Source organism: Euprymna scolopes, chromosome 38 (assembly GCF_053919585.1).
Source record: "Euprymna scolopes isolate OS-2025 chromosome 38, ASM5391958v1, whole genome shotgun sequence".
In the NCBI taxonomy this organism is placed as follows: Eukaryota; Metazoa; Mollusca; class Cephalopoda; order Sepiida; family Sepiolidae; genus Euprymna; species Euprymna scolopes.
In genome coordinates this window covers 56,095,085-56,115,893 of record NC_136519.1, presented here as the reverse complement: position 1 = coordinate 56,115,893, position 20,809 = coordinate 56,095,085, and the positions used below count along the sequence as shown (strand labels likewise).

The 20,809-nt window shown below is 33.5% G+C and overlaps 1 protein-coding gene across 1 annotated transcript in view; it reads right to left on the bottom strand.

The window, feature by feature from the left end:
- Positions 1–3,585: 3,585 nt before the first annotated feature.
- The window catches only part of LOC145263158 (uncharacterized), an 85,485-nt gene continuing 68,261 nt past the window's right edge, over positions 3,586–20,809 (bottom strand). The window contains exons 3-5 of the mRNA XM_080120163.1: positions 19,457–19,688; positions 7,791–8,000; positions 3,586–5,165 (exon numbers count right to left, since the gene is read on the bottom strand). Of these exons, the coding sequence (XP_079976289.1) occupies positions 4,786–5,165; positions 7,791–8,000; positions 19,457–19,688 (822 nt within the window). The 3' untranslated portion in view covers positions 3,586–4,785. The remainder of the gene's footprint in view (positions 5,166–7,790; positions 8,001–19,456; positions 19,689–20,809) is intronic.

The window sequence follows — 20,809 nt, the reverse complement described above, 5'->3', positions numbered from 1 at the left end:
AATAACTTTGATTTATTGTCTAGGCTGATTATTTTATTTCAAACACACCAATCAATTAACTCATACTTCATCATTTTTATAATTCTTGGATAGGTTACTAATTTCGACAATCATTTTTTATCATTTAAACCGACGCTATCACTCCTCCCCCTTACTAAAATAATAACTTTGATATATTGTCTGGTCTGATTATTTCATTGCAAAGACATTATTGCATTAAATCACATATCATTTTTCATAATTCTTGGATATGTTACTAATTTCGACAATAATTTTTCATAATTAAAACCATCCTTATCGCCCTCTCTTACTAGCATTTTAACTTTGATATATTGTCTGGAATGATTATTTTATTATAAACACACCAATCAATAAACTCGCTTTTCATCATTTTTCATAATTCTTGGATATGTTACTAATTTCGACCATAATTTTTTGTAATTAAAACCATCCCTACCGCCTTCTTTTACTAAAATAATAACTTTGATATATTGTCTGGGCTGATTATTTCATTACAAACACACCAATCAATCAACTAACATTTCATCATTTTTCTGATTCTTGGATATGTTACTAATTTTGACAATTTTTCATAATTTAAGCCCCCCTTATTGCCTTTCCCCTTACTTAAATAATAATATTGATGTATTGTCTGGGCTGATTATTTTATCATAAATCCACCGATCAGTTAACTCACATTTCACCATTTTTCATTATTCTTGGATATCTTACTAATTTCAATAATATTTTTTAACCATCCTCATCGCCCTCTCTTACTAAAACATAACTTTGATATATTGTCTGGACTGATTATTTTATAAAAAGCACAACTATTTATTAATTTACATTTCATAATTTTTCATAATTCTTGGATATGTTACTAATTTCGACACTCACTTTGTGTATTTTTGCTCACATTAATAACTCCACACTACTAAAATAATAACTTTGATATATTTTCTAATCTGATTATTTCATTACAAACACACTAATCAATTAACTCACATTTCGTCATTTTTCATAATTCTTAGATATGTTACTAATTTCGACAATCATTTTTCATCATTTTAACCAACATCATCGCCCCCTTTAACTTTGATATATAGTCTGGTATGATTATTTCATTGCAAACACACTAATTCATTAAATCACATATCATTTTTCATAATTCTTGGACATGTTATTAATTTCGACAATAATTTCTCATAAATTTAACACACTTTATAGCCTTCTCCTTACTAAAATAATAACTTTGATATATTTGCTGGGCTGCTTATTTCATTACAAACCCATCAATCAAATAACTTCCATTTCATCATTTTGCATAATTCTTGGATATGTTAATAATTTCGGCAATCATTTTTTATAATTAAAAACCCACATTATGCCACCCTCCTACTAATATAAGAAGTTTGATATATTGTCTGGGCTTATTATTTCATTACAAACACACCAATCAAATAACTCACATTTCATCATTTTTCATAATTCTTGGATATGTTACTAATTTCGACAATAATTTTCATAACTTAAACCCACTATGTCGCTCCCCCTTACTTAAATAATAATTTTGATATATTGCCTGGGATGATTATTTAATTACAAACACATCAATCAATTCCGAGTATTATCATAGTATATATGTTCCACCTATCTTATCCAATCCCGGGTGACGCTGCATATTCTGGTAGTATATATCTTTCACCTATCTAATTTAATCCTGGGTGACACTGGGTATTCTGCTACTATATGTTTTCCTCTTATCTCATTCAATACTGGGCGACGCTTTCTGCTAGTATATATTTGCGCTTATCACATTCAATTCCGGGTCTAACTTCATGTCCGCCACCCAACTGTTAAAAAATATACATAAAATAAAGTAATGTTTTAATCGTAAACTGTTTCAGCAATTTCCGGGACTGACTTCGGATCTCCCAACCCACTGCTAAAAATATACATGAAATAATGTAATGTCTAAATAGTAAACTGTTTCAGCCATTTCCGGGACTACTTCATATCCTGCACCCCACTGTTAAAAATACACATAAAATAAAGTAATGTTTAAATCGTAAACTTCTTCAGCCATTCCCGGGACCAACTTCTTATCTCCCATCCTACTGTTAAAAATATACATTAAATAAAGTAATGTCCAAAACGTAAATGGTTGCAGCCATTTCCAGGACCGACTTCATATTCCCCACCCCACTGTTAAAAATATACATTAAATAAAGTAATGTTTAATGCGTAAACGGTTTCACCCATTTCCGGGACTGATTTCATATCCCCCTAGCCCACTGTTAAAAATATACATGAAATAAAGTAATGTTTAAATTGTAAACAGTTTAAGTAATTTCCGGGACTGATTTATATTCCCCACCCCACTGTTTAAAATCTACTTGAAATAAAGTAATGTTTAAATCATAAACTATTTCAGCAGCTTTTCGAAATTAATACATAAAAACATTAACACGAAATTAATACATAAAAACATTAACAAGGAATTTCTGAGTGCAGTATCAGTCTCAGCATTCCAGTGACTTAAATTCCCCCTTTTTTTGGTCTTGGTTAATGGAGGAGAAATCCTTCATTACTGATACAATTTTTATTTTTGTTATTGATCAGAGTACCCCTTTTAGGGAGCTGGTTTCCCCCAAAATTTTTAATCGACCTCATGTCCAACTCTGTCTTGGTGGGGAGGCAAGTAAACAAAAAAATAATTAAAAGTGACATTTTCCAGGGCATCTTATAATTAATCAGAAGAAACATTTCCAGTGCATTTTATAATTAATCAGAAGGGACATTTCCAGGGCATTTTGTAATTAAACAAGAAATTACTTTTCCCAGTTACTTTTGTATATTCATTACACTTTGCTTTTGCAATATTAAAACTTTGTTACATTAAACGTAATACCTATTCATAATGCCTCCCTACGGGACAGAGTTAGACACTAGAGTCGTTTTTTAACATGGAGAAAAAATTGTCTTAGTCGCAAAGGATTTCTCCACCACTAAGAGAGAAGAAATTGAAATGTAGCATTTGAAGGACAGATACTACACTTTGATCTTAGCCAAGAAAGACAAATCATTTTTAATAGCTTTGCCTCAATAGTGACACCAATTTTTTTTTGTTTTGTTTTATTAGGCATTGGAATATTCCACTTTGCTTTTAAGGGGTGACAAGTTTTATTTGGAATATTCCACTTACCTTTTTAAGGGATGCACAGCATGATAACAGACAGAGCGATAAGTGTAATAATATAATGATTATACAGGATGTCTTCAAATTTACCATCTATATATTATTATATTGGTGACCTTCCCCACCACCACCACCACCAAAACAGAAAAATTGCGATAATCAAAAAAGAGGCTGGCTGAATCACGGCAGCCATCTTGCTTAAAAATTTTAAAGCCATAAAGAGAGTTAATATTTGAGATTTTTATTGGCTATAGTAACATTTATTTGTTGTCTATTTGATTTTTGACCACTTTTTTGAATCACTGTGTATTGTAAAACAATCCCAAATTTTGATATGCAAACAATGATATAATGCACCAAAAGAATTTCATTGACAATAAGAAAAGTCATTTTCATTTATCTCTTTATTTCATGAAATAATTTTAAAGCACACACAGTTATTTACATGCAGTTCTCTAACATGCAACAAAACTGGTCAACTATTTACAGCTTTCGTTTGTTTTGTTTTTAGTGTTAGCCATGTGCAATTGCAAGTCATTTTCATCCATTTTGCTTAAAACAAATGCATTTTTACATTCATAATAATATGCCTGTTGACATTCCCTGACCCACTTATAGATTTCGCCAACCAAGCACAATTAAATGTTGTTATTTTCCCTGATTGTAGATTGGTCTACATTATGTTTTGTAATACAGGGACGTAAATTTTGTATCCACAATAATACGGTGCAATTTTCAGAACAATTTACTTTGATTTTATTTTCAATATTTAAAAAATATTTTAATGGTATTATTATATTATTTTTTTATACTTCAGAAATAATTTAATAGTATTTATTTCGATTTCATTTTTAATATTTTAACACAAATTTTTACTGGACATAAAGAATAATTTTCAAGGTTTTTTCCAAACATTTGCAAGGATTTTTCAACATAATAATAGAAATAAGGCTTTTTCAAGGCAATAGTCACAATTCCAGGATTTTTGAAGTTTGTACGAATCCTGAACATTAAACAAAAGTTGTGAGTTCAATCCCTTCTAACAGCATATCGTTCTCTTTTTTGTGATTATTTATTGATTTTGTACAGATAATTGTTATTTGATTTATCATGAATTATTATGATTTATTCATTATTATAAACTGTCTGCTAGAAGATATCTTTTAAGAACTGACACTGAATTATCCAGAAAGTAATGATATTTTGTTTTGATTGGTTACACTTTTTAAGAAATAAAGAAATTTATATATCATAAACAGACATCAACCAAGGCCAGCGGTCACAGATGAACATGTTAATGATGTAGATGCATTCAACTTGCTATCACTGGCTTTATTTGAATATATCATATTTAAGAGCATCATTATTTTGCTGTAAAATCCACTACATAGGCACATATAAGCATTAATAGAATGGGAAAAGTCATGAATGAGAACTGCAACGTTAGAGAGTAAAAGGCGTCATAAAACTTGGATGCATTAATTGTTAAGATCTAATTGTCGCTAACGTTCAGCATTCAGGAAAAGAAGAAAAAACAACAAAAAGTGAAACAAAAATACATTTTTTAAGAAAAAAAAATTATGCTGTTAATGCATCCATTTTTGTCTGTATGCGTTCAGTCTCTGAATATACCTTTGGCATTCACTCTCTTTTACGTCCAATAAAAGATTGCAATTTTTAATAAAGAAATGTGGAAGTTTCCGCTCTTTCAGTTGCCTAATCAAAGAAGTCATAACTTGTATGGTATATTCCTGAAGTTTAGGTCGTTCCTCGATTTCATGAAAGAAATGTAAGCAAGAAGTTACGATGTGATATGAACAAAGATCGCTGTTTTTATCTTTAACTTCTTCTCGAATTTTCTTCAGAATACGTATGATGAAGCGTTCATCTGTTGTGCATTTTTTGCCGATGATTTCCTTCTCAAAGAATGAATAACTCAGCCTCCATACTTCTACTTCTTTACGATCTAAAGAAGAAAAAGAATTGAAAAATAAAACATGAGACAAAGACACTATTTTTCTTTCATCAAATAAAAGAACTGGCACTCTGACTCTCTGACCGACTCTTCTAAAGCTCTAACTATATTGACAACTCATTTCTTCCATAATGTCATTGCATGACCAAACAACCTGCATATTGGTCCCATGTCTAAACACGCACTGTTCCTCACATGTTTACAACAAAAGTTCTCGAACCTATTTTTTGACTAACCTATTTTACAATAATGTTTAACATTTTCTATTGTTCGGATCTAGATAACCTCAATTTAATTCCTTTTTCACATAAACAGAATTGAATCATTAAATTCCTTTTTTAAGCCACATATCTAAGCTATTTTATGTGAAACTAAACAATGAGTAATTCTACATTCCATTTTCAATAACATATCTGTATTATTTATTTTAAACTCTCTAGAATCTTAATTCCAAACCTAGCTTCCCAGGTTCGAATTCTCAGACTATCCTATCTCATTTTTACTTACATGAACAAGCGGCTGTTCTTGTAACAGACTGGATAGAGGTCCTAAGTAATTCACAATTGTATTTTTGTCCACAAGAACCCATGGTGCAGTGGTTAGAGTACTTGGAAAAAATCAATTGTAAAATGATATTCTTCTGAAGGTTGATGGTTCAATCCTTAGTGTGGGCAACCAAAAAATGCAAATTACATGGTTGATGGAATGAGAGCATGCTATCCCCATAAAGTAAATAAAGGGTTCCATTCGAAACTCCATGCAGATTCCCAAGTTCGACAGAAACTTTTCCGAGTTTGGCAAGATGCACCTGAAGAGGTCAGAGAGGACATTTACTGAAACACTGTGACAATGATACTCAAGAATAGAACAGTTGTACGAGAATCCAAATCATACAAATAACAAATAGCCTCATTTCAAAAAGTTAAAAATGTAATAAAATTACATTTTTGACAAGTTTAATAATTTTGGATTAGCGCAACAATATAAATAAAATATAGTAAAGTTTTTTAAACTAAAGTTTTTCAAAGAAGAATACATAAGAAGGAGAAATAGATTATCTATATATCTATAAAAGTGAGAATGTGTGTATGTGTGAGGACATGTCTCAACCTACATACTCAATGAATTTTTGATCTACAGACTAAAAATTTGGTATATAGGGTATTCAGATATTTGGAAAACTTTTTAATCTGTTTTCATCCAGAAAAAATGGATGCTACAAGGTCAAAATTGAAAAATTGGTACTTGGAGTTATTTGCATATTTTTTTTGTTTGTCAACTTTTTCACGTCTGTGCATGCCTGAATCGTTTACAATGTGTTAAGAATAAGTAGATCTGAAAACACTTTTTAAATATCATGTCAAACTGGCCTCACTGTCTTTAGGTTTTGGTTTCAATCTCAGCTCGAGTATTTTTTTTACTCACTAGCAGTGAACTGTTTAGAAAAACATAATACTCGCATGCACATGTTTCTTTCCGTTTTTTTTTTTTTTACTTCATTTTTTTAAGGAATTTAATTAATGTTATGTTTAATACCGGACAACACTGGGTAAATTTTTTAGTTTAACAATTAAAAATTTGTTTTCAATCATTTGTTTAACTTTCACTGAACTATGATTGTGCTCGATCCCCAATATATATATATATATATAGTGATGGGAGGATTTAGATATTTTACCGATTCTGTACTAAATTCTTCCCGATTTCAATAGAATTACCAATTCCAATTCTTTACAAATATTTAATATTTAATTTTCCTGATTAATGAAAAAAATGTGCAGATATTTTTCCAAATATAAAAACACACTTGTGAGCGATAATCTATAGATTTTAGTTTTCTGATAATTCAAAAAAAAATTTAAAATCAATGAATATTTATTATTTTATTGTTACTATCAGCAGTTGAAGATTTTGTTTTAACAATAATTAAAGGAATCGTTTTTGGCATCAGAAAATATGCACAAATTTTTCAGATTCAGATACCCTTAAATGTTTTGATTTTTCCAATTTCAATTCATTGTCCCAACACTAATGTGTGTGTGTGTGTGTGTGTGTGTGTGTGTGTGTGTGTGTGTGTGTGTGTGTGTGTGTGTGTGTGTGTGCGTGCGCAGAGAGACCCAACTTAGCTCAGGATTGAATGAGGATCAATTAATATTTTACACTTCAAATATTTTTATTGTCATCAAAATCAGTGTAATCATCAATTTTACAATAAAATCAATTGATCCACTGTGGTGCACTGGGAGGAAGTTTCACATGCCTCCTCGCAGTGACTTAATCAAAAAAATATTGTAGTCTAAATTGCACTGTCAAGAACCTATTTTTTATATATAATGTCTTGAATTAAAGTTTAAAATGCAAAAGTAAAGTATCACGTGTCAATTGTACTCTAAACAGAAACATTCACGCGCCCCTGTTTTATCAAAAAAACAATGTAATGATTTTATATGCCGGCCCTTCTGCTTGTGTGATGATAAAACTTCTCAAATACACTTGTGGTGTTAGGCTGTATAATTGACACATACATATATACACACAAACTTATACACACATACATGCACAAACAAACACACATAAAAAATGAAATAGAGTTAAAAATGTAATTCAAGAACTCACCAACAATTTTCATTTTAGGAACCACAAAAATATTGCCTTCATTTTTATCCTGTTCGCAAATCTTTGTGCTTTGCCATTCCATATATATTTCTGGAACTTTCTGTAGCAATAAGGAAGGCACCCAGTCAATATCAGCCTCTTTTTCTTCATAGGCTTTATATTTATATTTGACGGTAAAAGCCGGACAAGTGACTTCATTCTTAAAGATAGCTGAAGAAAAAAAACATAGGTAAAATGATCATTCTCCCTCACTCTCTTATCTATCTATCTATCTATCTATCTATCTATTGTAAAAAATTCTCTTACTCGTTTTTTCCCTTAGGAGAATGAAAGAGACACTCAGAAAAGCAACAAAGGCTCACCTTAAATTCCAAGAATATTTTATTTACAAGAAAGGTAAAATGAGTCCATATTTGCAAAAGAGTGCACCTCTTTAGCTTCGGCCAAATGGTGGATAGTTTATGCCTCGAAAGGTGTAGGTAGTTTTCTTCTGTGAAGATGCTGGTTGAATTCGGCCGCTCGTAGAAGTGGTTGAGGGTTCTACGAAATCCTTCCAGACTGGTCAAATAAGAACAACGCACATTGCGATCGATGTTCCATAATAAAGGATGCCCTCCTGCGGGCAATGATGATGAATGTAATTAGTCCTTAAAAAATTTTTGCCTCAGGCTTGTATCCGCATTTAAGTGAGCAGAGATAACAAATAGAATAGAACCCTGCCTTAGTTCATTTGGCACGGAGCGAGACACCACGTGTCTGCTTTGCTCGACACGGAATGGAAATCTGTTTGAAGAAACACAATATTCCCGCTAATTCCTGAATCCTCTGCAGCAACTGAAACAATGCAATTTCATTGGTCAAAATAATCGCATGATTGGAACAATCTAGCAGTTATCGCCCTTGCATTCTGAAATTTCTAACACACTGCCAAAGGAAGGAAGAGAAAGAAATGGATTACTCATTTCTTTCTTTTTTTTTTATCGGGAAATTAAGGATTGTCGCCTATTTGGACAAGTTATTACAATGAAATTCTGTCCCAAAGGACTTAATATTAACACAATAATAGCAATTAAATTCAATGTGTGCCTGTTGTCAATCTGAACTTATAACGATCTCTCTATGGCAAACAGAGAATTTATTAGTAATAAAAGGTATGACTCTACTGATGAGTCTATAAAAGGAATATACAATTATTAACTTGGTGTTTGGTCCGCACAATCCGGACACACCCAATCTTCAACGGTAACTTGTTGGTCGACCCCGACACAACCAAAATGGTACCACTCATTGCACAAGTCGCAACACACCATAGGTGTTGTTCCGTCGTTGGTGACTGAACATGTAGGGCAAAAGAAGGGGCCTCCTTCTTCCGCAAATTCTACTAATGCAGGTTCAGGGTTATGTTTTATCTCTAAAGGATAAATATTTTTTAAGGAATGAATTTGGACACACCCGTCGTTCAGCACTGAGGCTGAACGAACCCTGTTGTCCTTTCCGACCAATAATTTTACTACCTTACCCAACCCCCAGAAGGGCCGGGACTTATTAGGAGCTTTGATAAGAACAATTTCACCCTCTGATATTTTAGAGGTTTCATTTTCTGTAATGTGGGCGTCTACTTCTCTAATTGAGAGCAAGTAGTCATTATGCCAAATACGTTTGAATTTACTGACAAATTCATCCCTCATTTCAAGGGAATCTAAGAGCGAATTTCTATTTGGAGGTTCTGGACAAGGGTCCTCTGAACCGCTAAGATTGATAAGCAGGTGGGGATGATATCCTGTCCGCAAAAAATGGTTGGGAGTCAACCCATCAAGGCCTCTATCAGAAGTCGAAATAAATGTTAGTGGCCTATCATTTATGGCCTTTTGAACATCTGAAAGGGCGGTTAGGAACTCGAAATAACCGACCCTCCTCCTACTCAACAACTTGGAAAGACACTGTTTCACAGTTTTAATTAATCTCTCCCATACTCCACCATACCATGCAGAGTACAGGGGAATTGTATAATGAACAATAGTAGTGGATTTGAAATGTTCTCTAAATTCATCAGACACAAATATGTCTGATAATATAATACCCGACGCTATGAAAGATTTAGCATTGTCGGAATACATATGAGTTGGTACACCAAATAAGTTGGTGAACCTAACAAAGCTAACAAGAAAGATCTTGCGCTCATGTCCGGTACCAATTCCAAGTGTATGGCACGTAAACTCATGCAAGTAAACAGTAGGATGTACATTTTGACATCCTCATTATTGTTTTTGACAAAAAAATGTCCAGTAAAATCCACCCCTACACATTTGAAGGGCCGGACAAAATTTACTCTATCAGAAGGCAGTTGAGACCCAGAGGGTGCTTTGTACGGTAGAGAATTAATTCTCTTACATTTAACACAGTCACGGAGAACCGACTTCACCGCCTGTCTCCATTAGGAGATCCAAAAACCCGATAGCCTCACCTTGCTAAGGGTTGAATTTGTTCCCATATGACAACAATTCTAGTGAGCTTCAATAATGACCAATTTGGTCAGGTGGGTATTTTTTCCTAACAATATAGGAAATTTCACTTCATATGGAAAAACCTCGGAGTTCTGAATACATCCTTGAGTCCGTATCAGTCCCTCCCTATCTAGGAATAACCCAAGGGCTGTAACTCTTGGGGGAGCAGCCCTATTAGAGGGTTGTTGCAAATAAGCAAGTTCTGTGGGAAAGGCTTCCCTTTGTAAATGAGAGAAGAGCAACAATTTAGCTCTCTTGACGGTGTCAGTCTTTCGGTGACGTAATTTATCACCAAATCTCACAACTTTTTCTAAGACATTAATAGCCTTAGTTAATGAGGAAAAATCAGATATTTTAATTGGCAAGTGATTCTCGTTAGAAGCAGTTTCATCCGAGAACATACATGTTACCATCTTCCTGTTAACATTGTTAAGACAAGGCAAGGGGGACGTGGGCCAGCTGATTTCACCTTGATTAAGCCAATCTGGTCCGCAGGTCCAAAATTTGAAAAATTGTTTGAACTTAGAGGCAGTAATACCTCTGGTTAAAAGATCAGCCAGATTATCCGACGAAGGAACATATCTAAATTTAGGGTTTATCCCATATTTAAGTTTAATGTTTTCAATGAACTTATTAATGTCTGACACGCGATTTTCTACAAATATATTTTTTCTCGCAGCCTTCCCATTCAAAATCCATGACGGGGATACTTGTGCGTCAGACACGACAAAAAAGGATTTGATATTGATGGGCGCTAGAGCACCCAAAACTTGTGGAATAACTTTAAATGCTAGAAATATAGCTAATAATTCCAAAACAGATAGTGATTTTCCCTGGATGGGTGCCACTTTTGCCTTGGCGAATATCAAGGAACACTGAGCACCTTGTTTCGCATACACGGAAAACCCATAAGCGTGCTTAGAAGCATCGCTAAAGCAAATAATTTCAACAGGGGATTCCGCTAGGAGAGTACATCTAGGAAATTCAAAGTCCCTATACAATTCAGCTCGTTGGCATGTGCTTGCCATGTGGCCTTAACTTCTTCAGGGATTTGTTGATCCCAAGACAACTCCTTTTTCCACAGTTGACTAATAATAATCTTCCCCTGCACGGTGACAGGAAGAAGTAAAGATAATGGATCATATACACTTGAAACTTGAGATACTATCTTGCGTTTGGTATTGGCATTGCCATCTATTACAGATGGAGCGAGTTTAAGTTTCAACAGAATATTGATACCCCAGCACCTTTTCAAAGGTGGGGGAAGAAGACGAGATAGTACCGTCTTCCATCATTTTATTTTGTATGCTCGTGCAATTGGAGTTGCAGGATTGGAGTTCAAACCCCGCTTCTCCGAGTCTGTCGCGGACTTTATTATACACATAGGTTAGAGTATCTCGGTCACTATTAGTAGTAACTAAATTGTCAACATAGAAATTATTGGAAATCGAATGTGAAGCTAAATCGGCTTCATATTTTTTGGCATGATGCTTAAATATAAAGCTTAATATAAAAGGGCTGGCATTGAACCCAAATATAATAGTATTAAATCGGTAGGCGCACAATTTGCCATCTACCTTGAGGAAAAAACAAAATCTATTTTTATCTTCAATAGATTTTAACCTGATCTGTAAAAAAGCTTTGCGCGAATCGCCCAAAAGCACATATTTTTCTTTTCGGAAAGCTAGTAGAATATCTAGCAACAATGCAGTCATGTTAACACCCGAATAAGCAGCGTCGTTAATCGAAATGCTACCTTTACGTTTCAACGAACAATTGAAAACAGGGCGGATTTTTGTAGTTATTCCCAGACCTTCTTTAATTACTGGCCGATGGGGAATCCATTTATAATTCTCATAAGTTCCATGGGGAACGGTGAAAGGTTCGATAATTCCGCAGTCTTCGTATTCTTTGAAGACCTGTATATTATACAGTCCTTTTCCTTCCACCCTATGCATTATTCGCAGTGAAGGCACATAATTGGACTCCACCTTGAGAAGCTTGTCATGCTCCCAAGGCAGCTCGACGTAATATTTTCCTTCCTTGAGAACTCTTCGAAGGCATTTATTTTTTCTGTATCAATTGAAGACAACTGGTTGGCATCCTCGATACCTATGGAGTCCAGAGAAAATAACTTTTCTACTCAACGTTGAACAGCAGGACTGTCAAAAAAAGGTTGCAGCACATCATCGTAAGATGCTACTGGCTTTAATACACTATCAATTAAATATGACTGACACATAGGGAGTGTTTTAATAACTTGATCGAAGGCTGGCAATTTTTCCACAGCCTTATTATTTTTGTTTAAAAAACTTGACCCCTCACCGAAAAGAATGATATAATTGGGGAGTTTCCAAGCGAAACCTCCCAAGCACTTAATTAAACTGAGATTATGGATTCTAGGAATAAGATCCAGGCCAATGATACCGAGAATGTTAGAACCGTTTAGTTCAGAATAAACCAGGGCAAAACTTATACCCTTTTTCAGTTAAATTCGACGTAATCTCGTCGAACCTGTTTACGTTAAATTTCAATTTCAAATTTTCAGCAAACAATGCAGAATGATAAAAAGGACGCTGATGTCCCAATTTAATAGACACTTCCAGCTCTGAAAGATGTAAGGACTTATTCCCCACGAGGGTATTGACGGACATTTGTACCGTCTCAGGATTTAGATTACAGTTGTGAATCAACCAGTCCAGAATTATTTTAGAGAAAAAGGATTTTTGGCTACCCATATCTATCAGACAGAAAAAATAAACCGGGTGCGCTTTAACCTTCATAGATATCTTGAGTACAGGACTAATACTCTTGTCCTGATCCGCAACGAAAGTACGTCCCACAAAGGACCTAGAGCCTTTAGGACACATTAAGGAATAATGGTTTTTTAGACCACAATTACTGCAATGGAAGGGGAACCCCTTAACCCCCCTGCAACTGGACTCTGAGTGCTCACCGAGGCTCCGGAGACATAATCTTAATTCTTTCGCTCAAATAATTTTAGATTCCGAATTTGGAAATTTAGAACAAACTCTTGTCAGGTGACCATCAATCTGACACAATTTACAAAATTTATTTTCGCCATTTTTGACGAAAGACTTAGAGTTATTATTACTCTGAAAGGACTTGATTTGTTTTGGCTCCGAATTCTTCGCCACGAGGGTTCCAGCATTCAACGAACCCGACATGTTTGGCGGGAAATTTTCCCGCCTTGACGCATTTAAAGGCGACGCCATTATTATGTCTATAACGTCAAACGTATACGTTAAAATAGACTTTAAAGAAGGAAACCGTTCACAGGATTTATTCATTATTTCTCTGCGAACACTGTTCAGAAATTTAGCGAACAGAATATGAGCTATTAATCTTCCTGAGGTGGATTTATCTGTAAAAAAATCCGTGCCAAAGGAATTATCCATCTCCGTCAGTTCTAATTTGACTCGCTGGACGAGGATTCTGATATCCCTCAAAGACGCATAATGCTCTGGTTGTGGAATAATGTCATCAAATATTTTGTTCATAATTGCTGAAGGATTTAAATATTTTTCCTTCAGACACTCCAAAGCTGCGTCGTAATTCTCGGGAATCACATCAAACCTAGAAATAATATTAAACGCCTCTTCTGATAATTTGGATTTTAGCAATAGTAATTTATCTGCACTTTTCATGTTCGCAGTACAGAATTCAAATTTCCTTAGGAACCCACGGAATTCAAACTTATTGGGAGTTGGATCCCCACTAAACGGGGGGCACTCCAACTCCATTTTCATGGGAACAATATCCCTTGATTTCTCAATCTCCAGCTGGAGCTCAGTCAGTCTGTCATGGACTCCCGCTTTAAACATTTCGAAGTCACAACAGGGGACCTCAAAATTAACTGATCTAATAAATCGTCCACTTCAGACAATCGTTTCTCGATGTCTGAAGAAAAATTATTTATACAACGCCCACCTCCTCTCTCGGTCATCCAATCCAAAGAAGCCGTTATATGAAACTTTTTAGCCTCTATTCGACCAAGGAGATTTGAATTTGCCATGGTCGAAGGACACAACACGAGAAAAAAAAATGGCCGTTCACACGTGGCAAGCAAAGGGCGCGAAAAAGATTCTCCGACGAGAACCAACTATTATCTGAAGGGGGTTACGTCAACAAAATTCGAAACTCTCAATGAACAAGGAATTTAAACCCATAAGGAAAGTTCAGACCAACATTACGACAACACATTTCAACAATGAATCAATTATGAATTCAAGAATTAATATATAATTGCTTTCCATACATTATTTAAACGATTACAATTATCGTAAAATATTTGAAAGGTATTTTTTTTTTTTACGAATTAAAACTTCAGTTTACAATTTACATGAAATAATACTTTTTTTTTTTCAAATGAACTTCAGTTACAATTTACATGAAATAATATTTATTTTCAATGAATAAGTTCTTTTATGGACCATTACAATTTAATATAAGAATGAATATTCAATATATTATTTTTTTCAAAGCACATGGTCTTTTAAGGACCATTACAAATTAAATATAAAAATGAATATTAAATATTATTATTTTTTTTAAAGGCGACACAATGAAAGGAAAAAATCCAAAATAATGGGGGGGGGGGAATCGAAATCTTATGCAATAAGAACGTTATTACTCATAAGAAAAAAAAAATTGGAGGGGGGGGAGGATTTCTTTTGCAATAAAAACGGTGTAAGAATTTCTCTTACTCGTTTTTGCCTTTGGCAGAATGAAAGAGACACTCAGAAAAGCAACAAAGGCTCACCTTAAATTCCAAGAATATTTATTTACAAGAAAGGTAAAATGAGTCCATATTTGCAAAAGAGTGCACCTCTTTAGCTTCGGCCAAATGGCGGGTAGTTTATGCCTCGAAAGGTGTAGGTAGTTTTCTTCTGTGAAGATGCTGGTTGAATTCGGCCGCTCGTAGAAGTGGTTGAGGGTTCTTCGAAATCCTTCCAGACTGGTCAAATAAGAACAACGCACATTGCGATCGATGTTCCATAATAAAGGATGCCCTCCTGCGGGCAATGATGATGAATGTAATTAGTCCTTAAAAAATTTTTGCCTCAGGTTTGTATCCGCATTTAAGTGAGCGGAGATAACAAATAGAATAGAACCCTGCCTTGGTTCATTTAGCACGGAGCGAGACACCACGTGTCTGCTTTGCTCGACACGGAATGGAAATCTGTTTGAAGAAACACAATATTCCCGCTAATTCCTGAATCCTCTGCAGCAACTGAAACAATGCAATTTCATTGGTCAAAATAATCGCGTAATTGGAACAATCTAGCAGTTATCGCCCTTGCATTCTGAAATTTCTAACACTATAAAAGTGACCTAGTCTTTGTGTGCATGTGTGCGTGTGTACGGTTTCTACACAACTACTCTGTCAATTTTTGGTCTACAAACTTGAAGGTTGATTTCTGGGCTATTCAGACCTGTGGAACAAATTCAATTTGGTTTTTATCCGAAAAACAAAACAAGCTGCTAAGGGATCAAAATTGAAAAATTAGAATCTAGCAGGAGTAAGTCAAAGTAATGTGTGTCCTTTATGCATGCACAAATATACATTTTATATATTAAGTTGGTTAATTTGTAAAATTTAAAAAAAAACATGTAATCTTAGCTCAGATGAAATCTGCATAAATTAAAATATTAGATTCAAGCCTAATAAAATATTAGATTCGGGCAAAAAATTAACTATTAAATGAAAACAGTTTTCAAAGACAATTAGTGAAAATTCAATTTGGCTAAATTGGAAAATAGTTATCTCCTTTTGAACTTCATTTTTTAGCACAACTTAATTTTTGCAAATTGTCTCTGAAAACTTTTTCATTAATAATTAACTTTCTCCCGTTTTTTTTTAGTAATTTGGGGATATTTTCATTACTGTGACATAAGAATTCAGTATGAGGTTGACACAAAAGTTCATGTAGAATTTTTAATTTTGATTTCACATGATGTACTTTCAAATAAGTTTTTGTGATCATACCTTTACTTTATATATCCTTTAAAGAGCGATTTTCACTCTATCTAATCATTTAAAATACAATCGTTTTAAAATAATTATGTCTTATTTTCAGAACAAGATGCAAAAAACGTAAATTTGCACAATTTTCTTATTTCAATTCAAGTTAGGCTGAAAAGCGGCCGAAACAGCTCACAATATCAACGAAGCATTTGACCCAGAAACCACTACTGAATGCACAGCACAATAGTGGTTTAAGAAATTTTGTGACAGCGATGAGAGTTTTGAAGATGATGAGTACAGTGGTCAACCATCAGATGTTGACAACAATCAATTAAGAAGCCAATCCATGCACAACTGTTGGAGAACTTGCTTTTGAATTAGACATAATGTATAAAATGATTTCCAACCAATTGAGACAGATTGGAAAGACAAAAAAAGTTGATGAATGGATCCCTCATGAATTGAACAACAACCAAAATAAATTCCATTATGAAATGTCATCTTCCCTTCTCTTACACCACAAGAATAACCCATTTCTTGACCGGGTTGTGACTTGCAATGAAAAGTAGGTTCTTTATGACAATCAGCAATGCTTAGCTCAGTTGTTAGATGCCGATAAAGCTCTACGACACTTCCCCGAAGCCAGAGTTACACCAAAAGAAGATCATGCTATTTGGTGGTCTGCGGCTAGTCTAATCCATTACAGTTTTTTTGAATGCAGGCAAAACCATTACAGCGGATAAGTACTGTCAACAAATGGATGAAATGCATCAGAAACTTCGACAACAACACCCAATTCTCCTTCATGACAATGCCCAACTCCCCATTGCTAAACCAACCCTGCGGAAGTTGAACAAATTTGACTATGAAACTCTGCCTCATCCGCCATACACTCCAGACCACTCACCTACTGACTACCACTTTTCAAGCATCTCAACAGCTTTTGCATGAGAAAGGCTTCAAAATTCTAAGCAATATCGAAAACGCCTTCACCAATATCACTGCTACCAGAATGCAAGATTTTTACGTTACTGGCATAAATACACTTGTTTTGTCTTGACAAAAGTTTGTTGATTCTGATAGTGTTTACTTTGATCAATACATTTTTGTTTGAGCTGAGATATGTTCATCTGAATTTAAAAGTTAAAAACCGCAAGAACTTTCTTGTCAACCTGATAGTGTCAAAATCATGTAATGGATTTTATTTCAATTTTTATCAAACTTGAAATAAACATTCTTAACACAACGCTATTATTTTAATCCTTTCTGTGATGGGTATTCCTCTAGTATATATGTAAAATAAAGTCAGACAAATTTTAGAAGTCAGACATAAATAGCACTTTAGCTGAAAAATCAATAATTGCTTCTGTTTAGCCAGTGAAATATAGACATTTCCAGTCTATCCTTTGGATAAAAGCAATAAAATTCCAATCGATTTCATCACTTACATGTTCTAGCCAATCTGACAATTCTTTGAATAATAGAAACTTACAAAGATTTACCATTTGTTATACCAAAATAAATCATAATTGTGTCTAAATTTCAAAAAATTTTTTCATTTACAAAGCACAACTTGAAACCTAATGATCGTTTCCATGATTGCATTACAGTAAACACAGGACAAATTGTTGGTATAACTCACTCAGGCTCTGATTATGTGTCTGATATGGTTATCATAACTAGAAATCCATAATGCCGTCTGATGATTGTTGCCCAGTTATGTGGAACCCCATATATATATAGAAATTAGTTCTGATTATGTGTTTATATATTTGTATATACAGAATTCACACCTAAACTAATTAACCAATCATTATGAATTTTGGAACACATCTGCAAGGTGTACCATGCCGAAATGTAGGTTATATTTAATTTAATTTAGTTTTCTGAAAAGAGGGTAAAACCCCTTGTGAAAATTCATAAACTCAGATTTCGTTTGTGAAATTCTAATAATAGGTATTTGACTTTAATTAATAAATATTCGCCAAATTTTACTTTCTTTGATGTATTTCAAGGCGTTTTCAGTGTACATACTATGGACATAACATTAATTTAAAAATTGAAATATTTCAGATTTGTATTAAATCTGATCCATAATTATTAGACACTAATTAAACAAAAGTTCTTTGATTTCAATTTTTTTAAAACCCCTTAAAAGTTGAAGCATTAAATTTTAGATGTTTTCAAAATCATGTAATAAATTTTGATTAAAATGGAAATAAACATTCTTAACACAAATTATGTATCAATATATTTAATTTTGGGTGCAAAACTCTACTGTTTGGAAAATTATTTTAACCAATTCTGTAGGGTACTCCTCTAGGATATATGTAAAATAAAGTCAAACATATGTTAGAAGTTTGACATAAATAGCATTTTAGCTGACAGATCCATGATTGTTTCTGTTCAGCCAATGAAATACAGACATTTCCAGTCTGTTCTGTGGATAAAAACAATAAAATTCCAATCGATTTCATCACTTATGTTAGCCAACCTGATAATTCTTTCAAAAAAGATAGCAACTTACACAGATTTGTTATAACCAAAAAAATTAATTATAACCTCTACATTAGCTATATACTTATCCAAAAAAATTTTTCATTTACACATACCTGAGACCCAATGATCTCCATGGTTGCGCTACAGTTAAAACAACACAAGATAAGGTGTTGGTATGACTCAGTCAGGCTCTGGTTGTGTGTCTGAGATCGTTGTCAAAGCTAAAAATTCATAACACTGTCTTATGATGTTGCCCAGTCATGTGTAGCCCCAGTAACAATATTCTTTTACCGAAGCCAATTTGCAGACACTCAAAATCAATACATTCATGACTCACTCTTTCCAGACTCAATCTTTTCTTATATGCACAACTGTTGGTAACATTTTTTCTGTTTTTCTTTAAAAATATCTTAAAAATCAAAAATTTGTTTTTTTTCAACCAATGACATAAAATGATGCACATTTTCTTAATGTTATGAACTCATAAAATGTTAACATGATTTTAAATAACTTTTTAAATATGTATTTTCATCAATTATGTTATTTTTATTCCTAATACAATATGTTTGTTATGTTAACAAATGTAAAAAAAACAGCTGAAGTGTGGTTTGGGGAGAATTTAAAAAAAAAAAAAAAAGAACTTGAAAGGAAAAAAAGAAAAGAATATTTCTTACATAAATTCCGATTTTGTTGGACCAGCTCTTCAAATACTGGGAAAATGAACTTTTTGAATTCTGATGGCTTCAGTTCATTTTCTGTTGTTAATATGTTTTGAAAATGGTATGGCAAACCATCTTTATTGGTTACAAAGACACGGCAAAAACAGGGATCTTTATCATATGGCTCGATTTTACATTTTACATTTGTAGGATACATCATATAGTCAAACTCGTCTGGCTTCAAAACCTTTGAAAAGATAAATAAAAACAAAAAAGTAACGAATAAATAAATGCATAAAAAATTAAATTCAAAATGGAAATTCGATTGTTAAATGCAAACAAGAATAAAAGAATTATCGAAAATGTTATAAACAAATAGGAATTATCTAAAGAATAGGAAATAAGTGGAAAGTTCATAGGAGTTCTATTATAAAAATTCCTAGGATATAGCATATAGTCAAACTCGTTTGGCTTCAATACCTTTGAACAAAAAAGTAACAGAAAATAAATTTTGTAAAAAAATTTAATTCAAAATAAAATTGAAATTTCATTGTTAAATGCAAACAAGAACAAAAGAATTATAGAAAGTGTTATAAACATTTTGGAATTATCTAAAGATTATGAGGAATGAAAAATAAGAGGAAAGCTAATAGCAGTTCTGATAAAATCTAAGTGTGTGATATAGCTTATGAAGTTTATTCAATTTAAAATAATTTCGTGTTCTAGATATAATAGAGTTCTTATTTAAGAGAGATAATTACTAACAATGGTAGTGGTAGGCGACTTTGGTTATCTTTGTGTTATAAGGCACATAATTACGGATAGCACCGGATACGAAACGGTGTATAAAAGAGCGTCTTTAATTGTCTTGGAGGCAGTTCAGTGGTACGCACTAGCCCGACCGTCTCGCACTCTCCAAGTGTAGTCAGGATTAACCAAGCTCCCAGGACGAGCGTTCCGCTCACACACGTTAAGTTACCTTTTTCCTTTACCTTCATTTACGCGTATATCAACTTCAAGGCGAGCAGCCATTTTGTATTGTGTATTATTTCGAAGTACGAATAAACCTTTTTGTTATGCATTCCACTTGGCGTATTTTGTCATGTTATTATATACCGTCAAAACGGGATATAACAGTTGGCGACAAGGATGATTCTTATCTCTTAACAGGGATAAATGACCGTATTAAAAGGACTGTGTACTATTCAAATTTACAAGGATTTCGTTACTGAACACGTACGACAAAGAACTATTCGAAATTGTCTTACATAAAGTACGAATTTCTCCGATATGAACTCACGGAAAGGTAATAAAATTGTACTTGAAAGATATTGACAAGGTAAAGTGAACTTTATTTATATTTTTTGA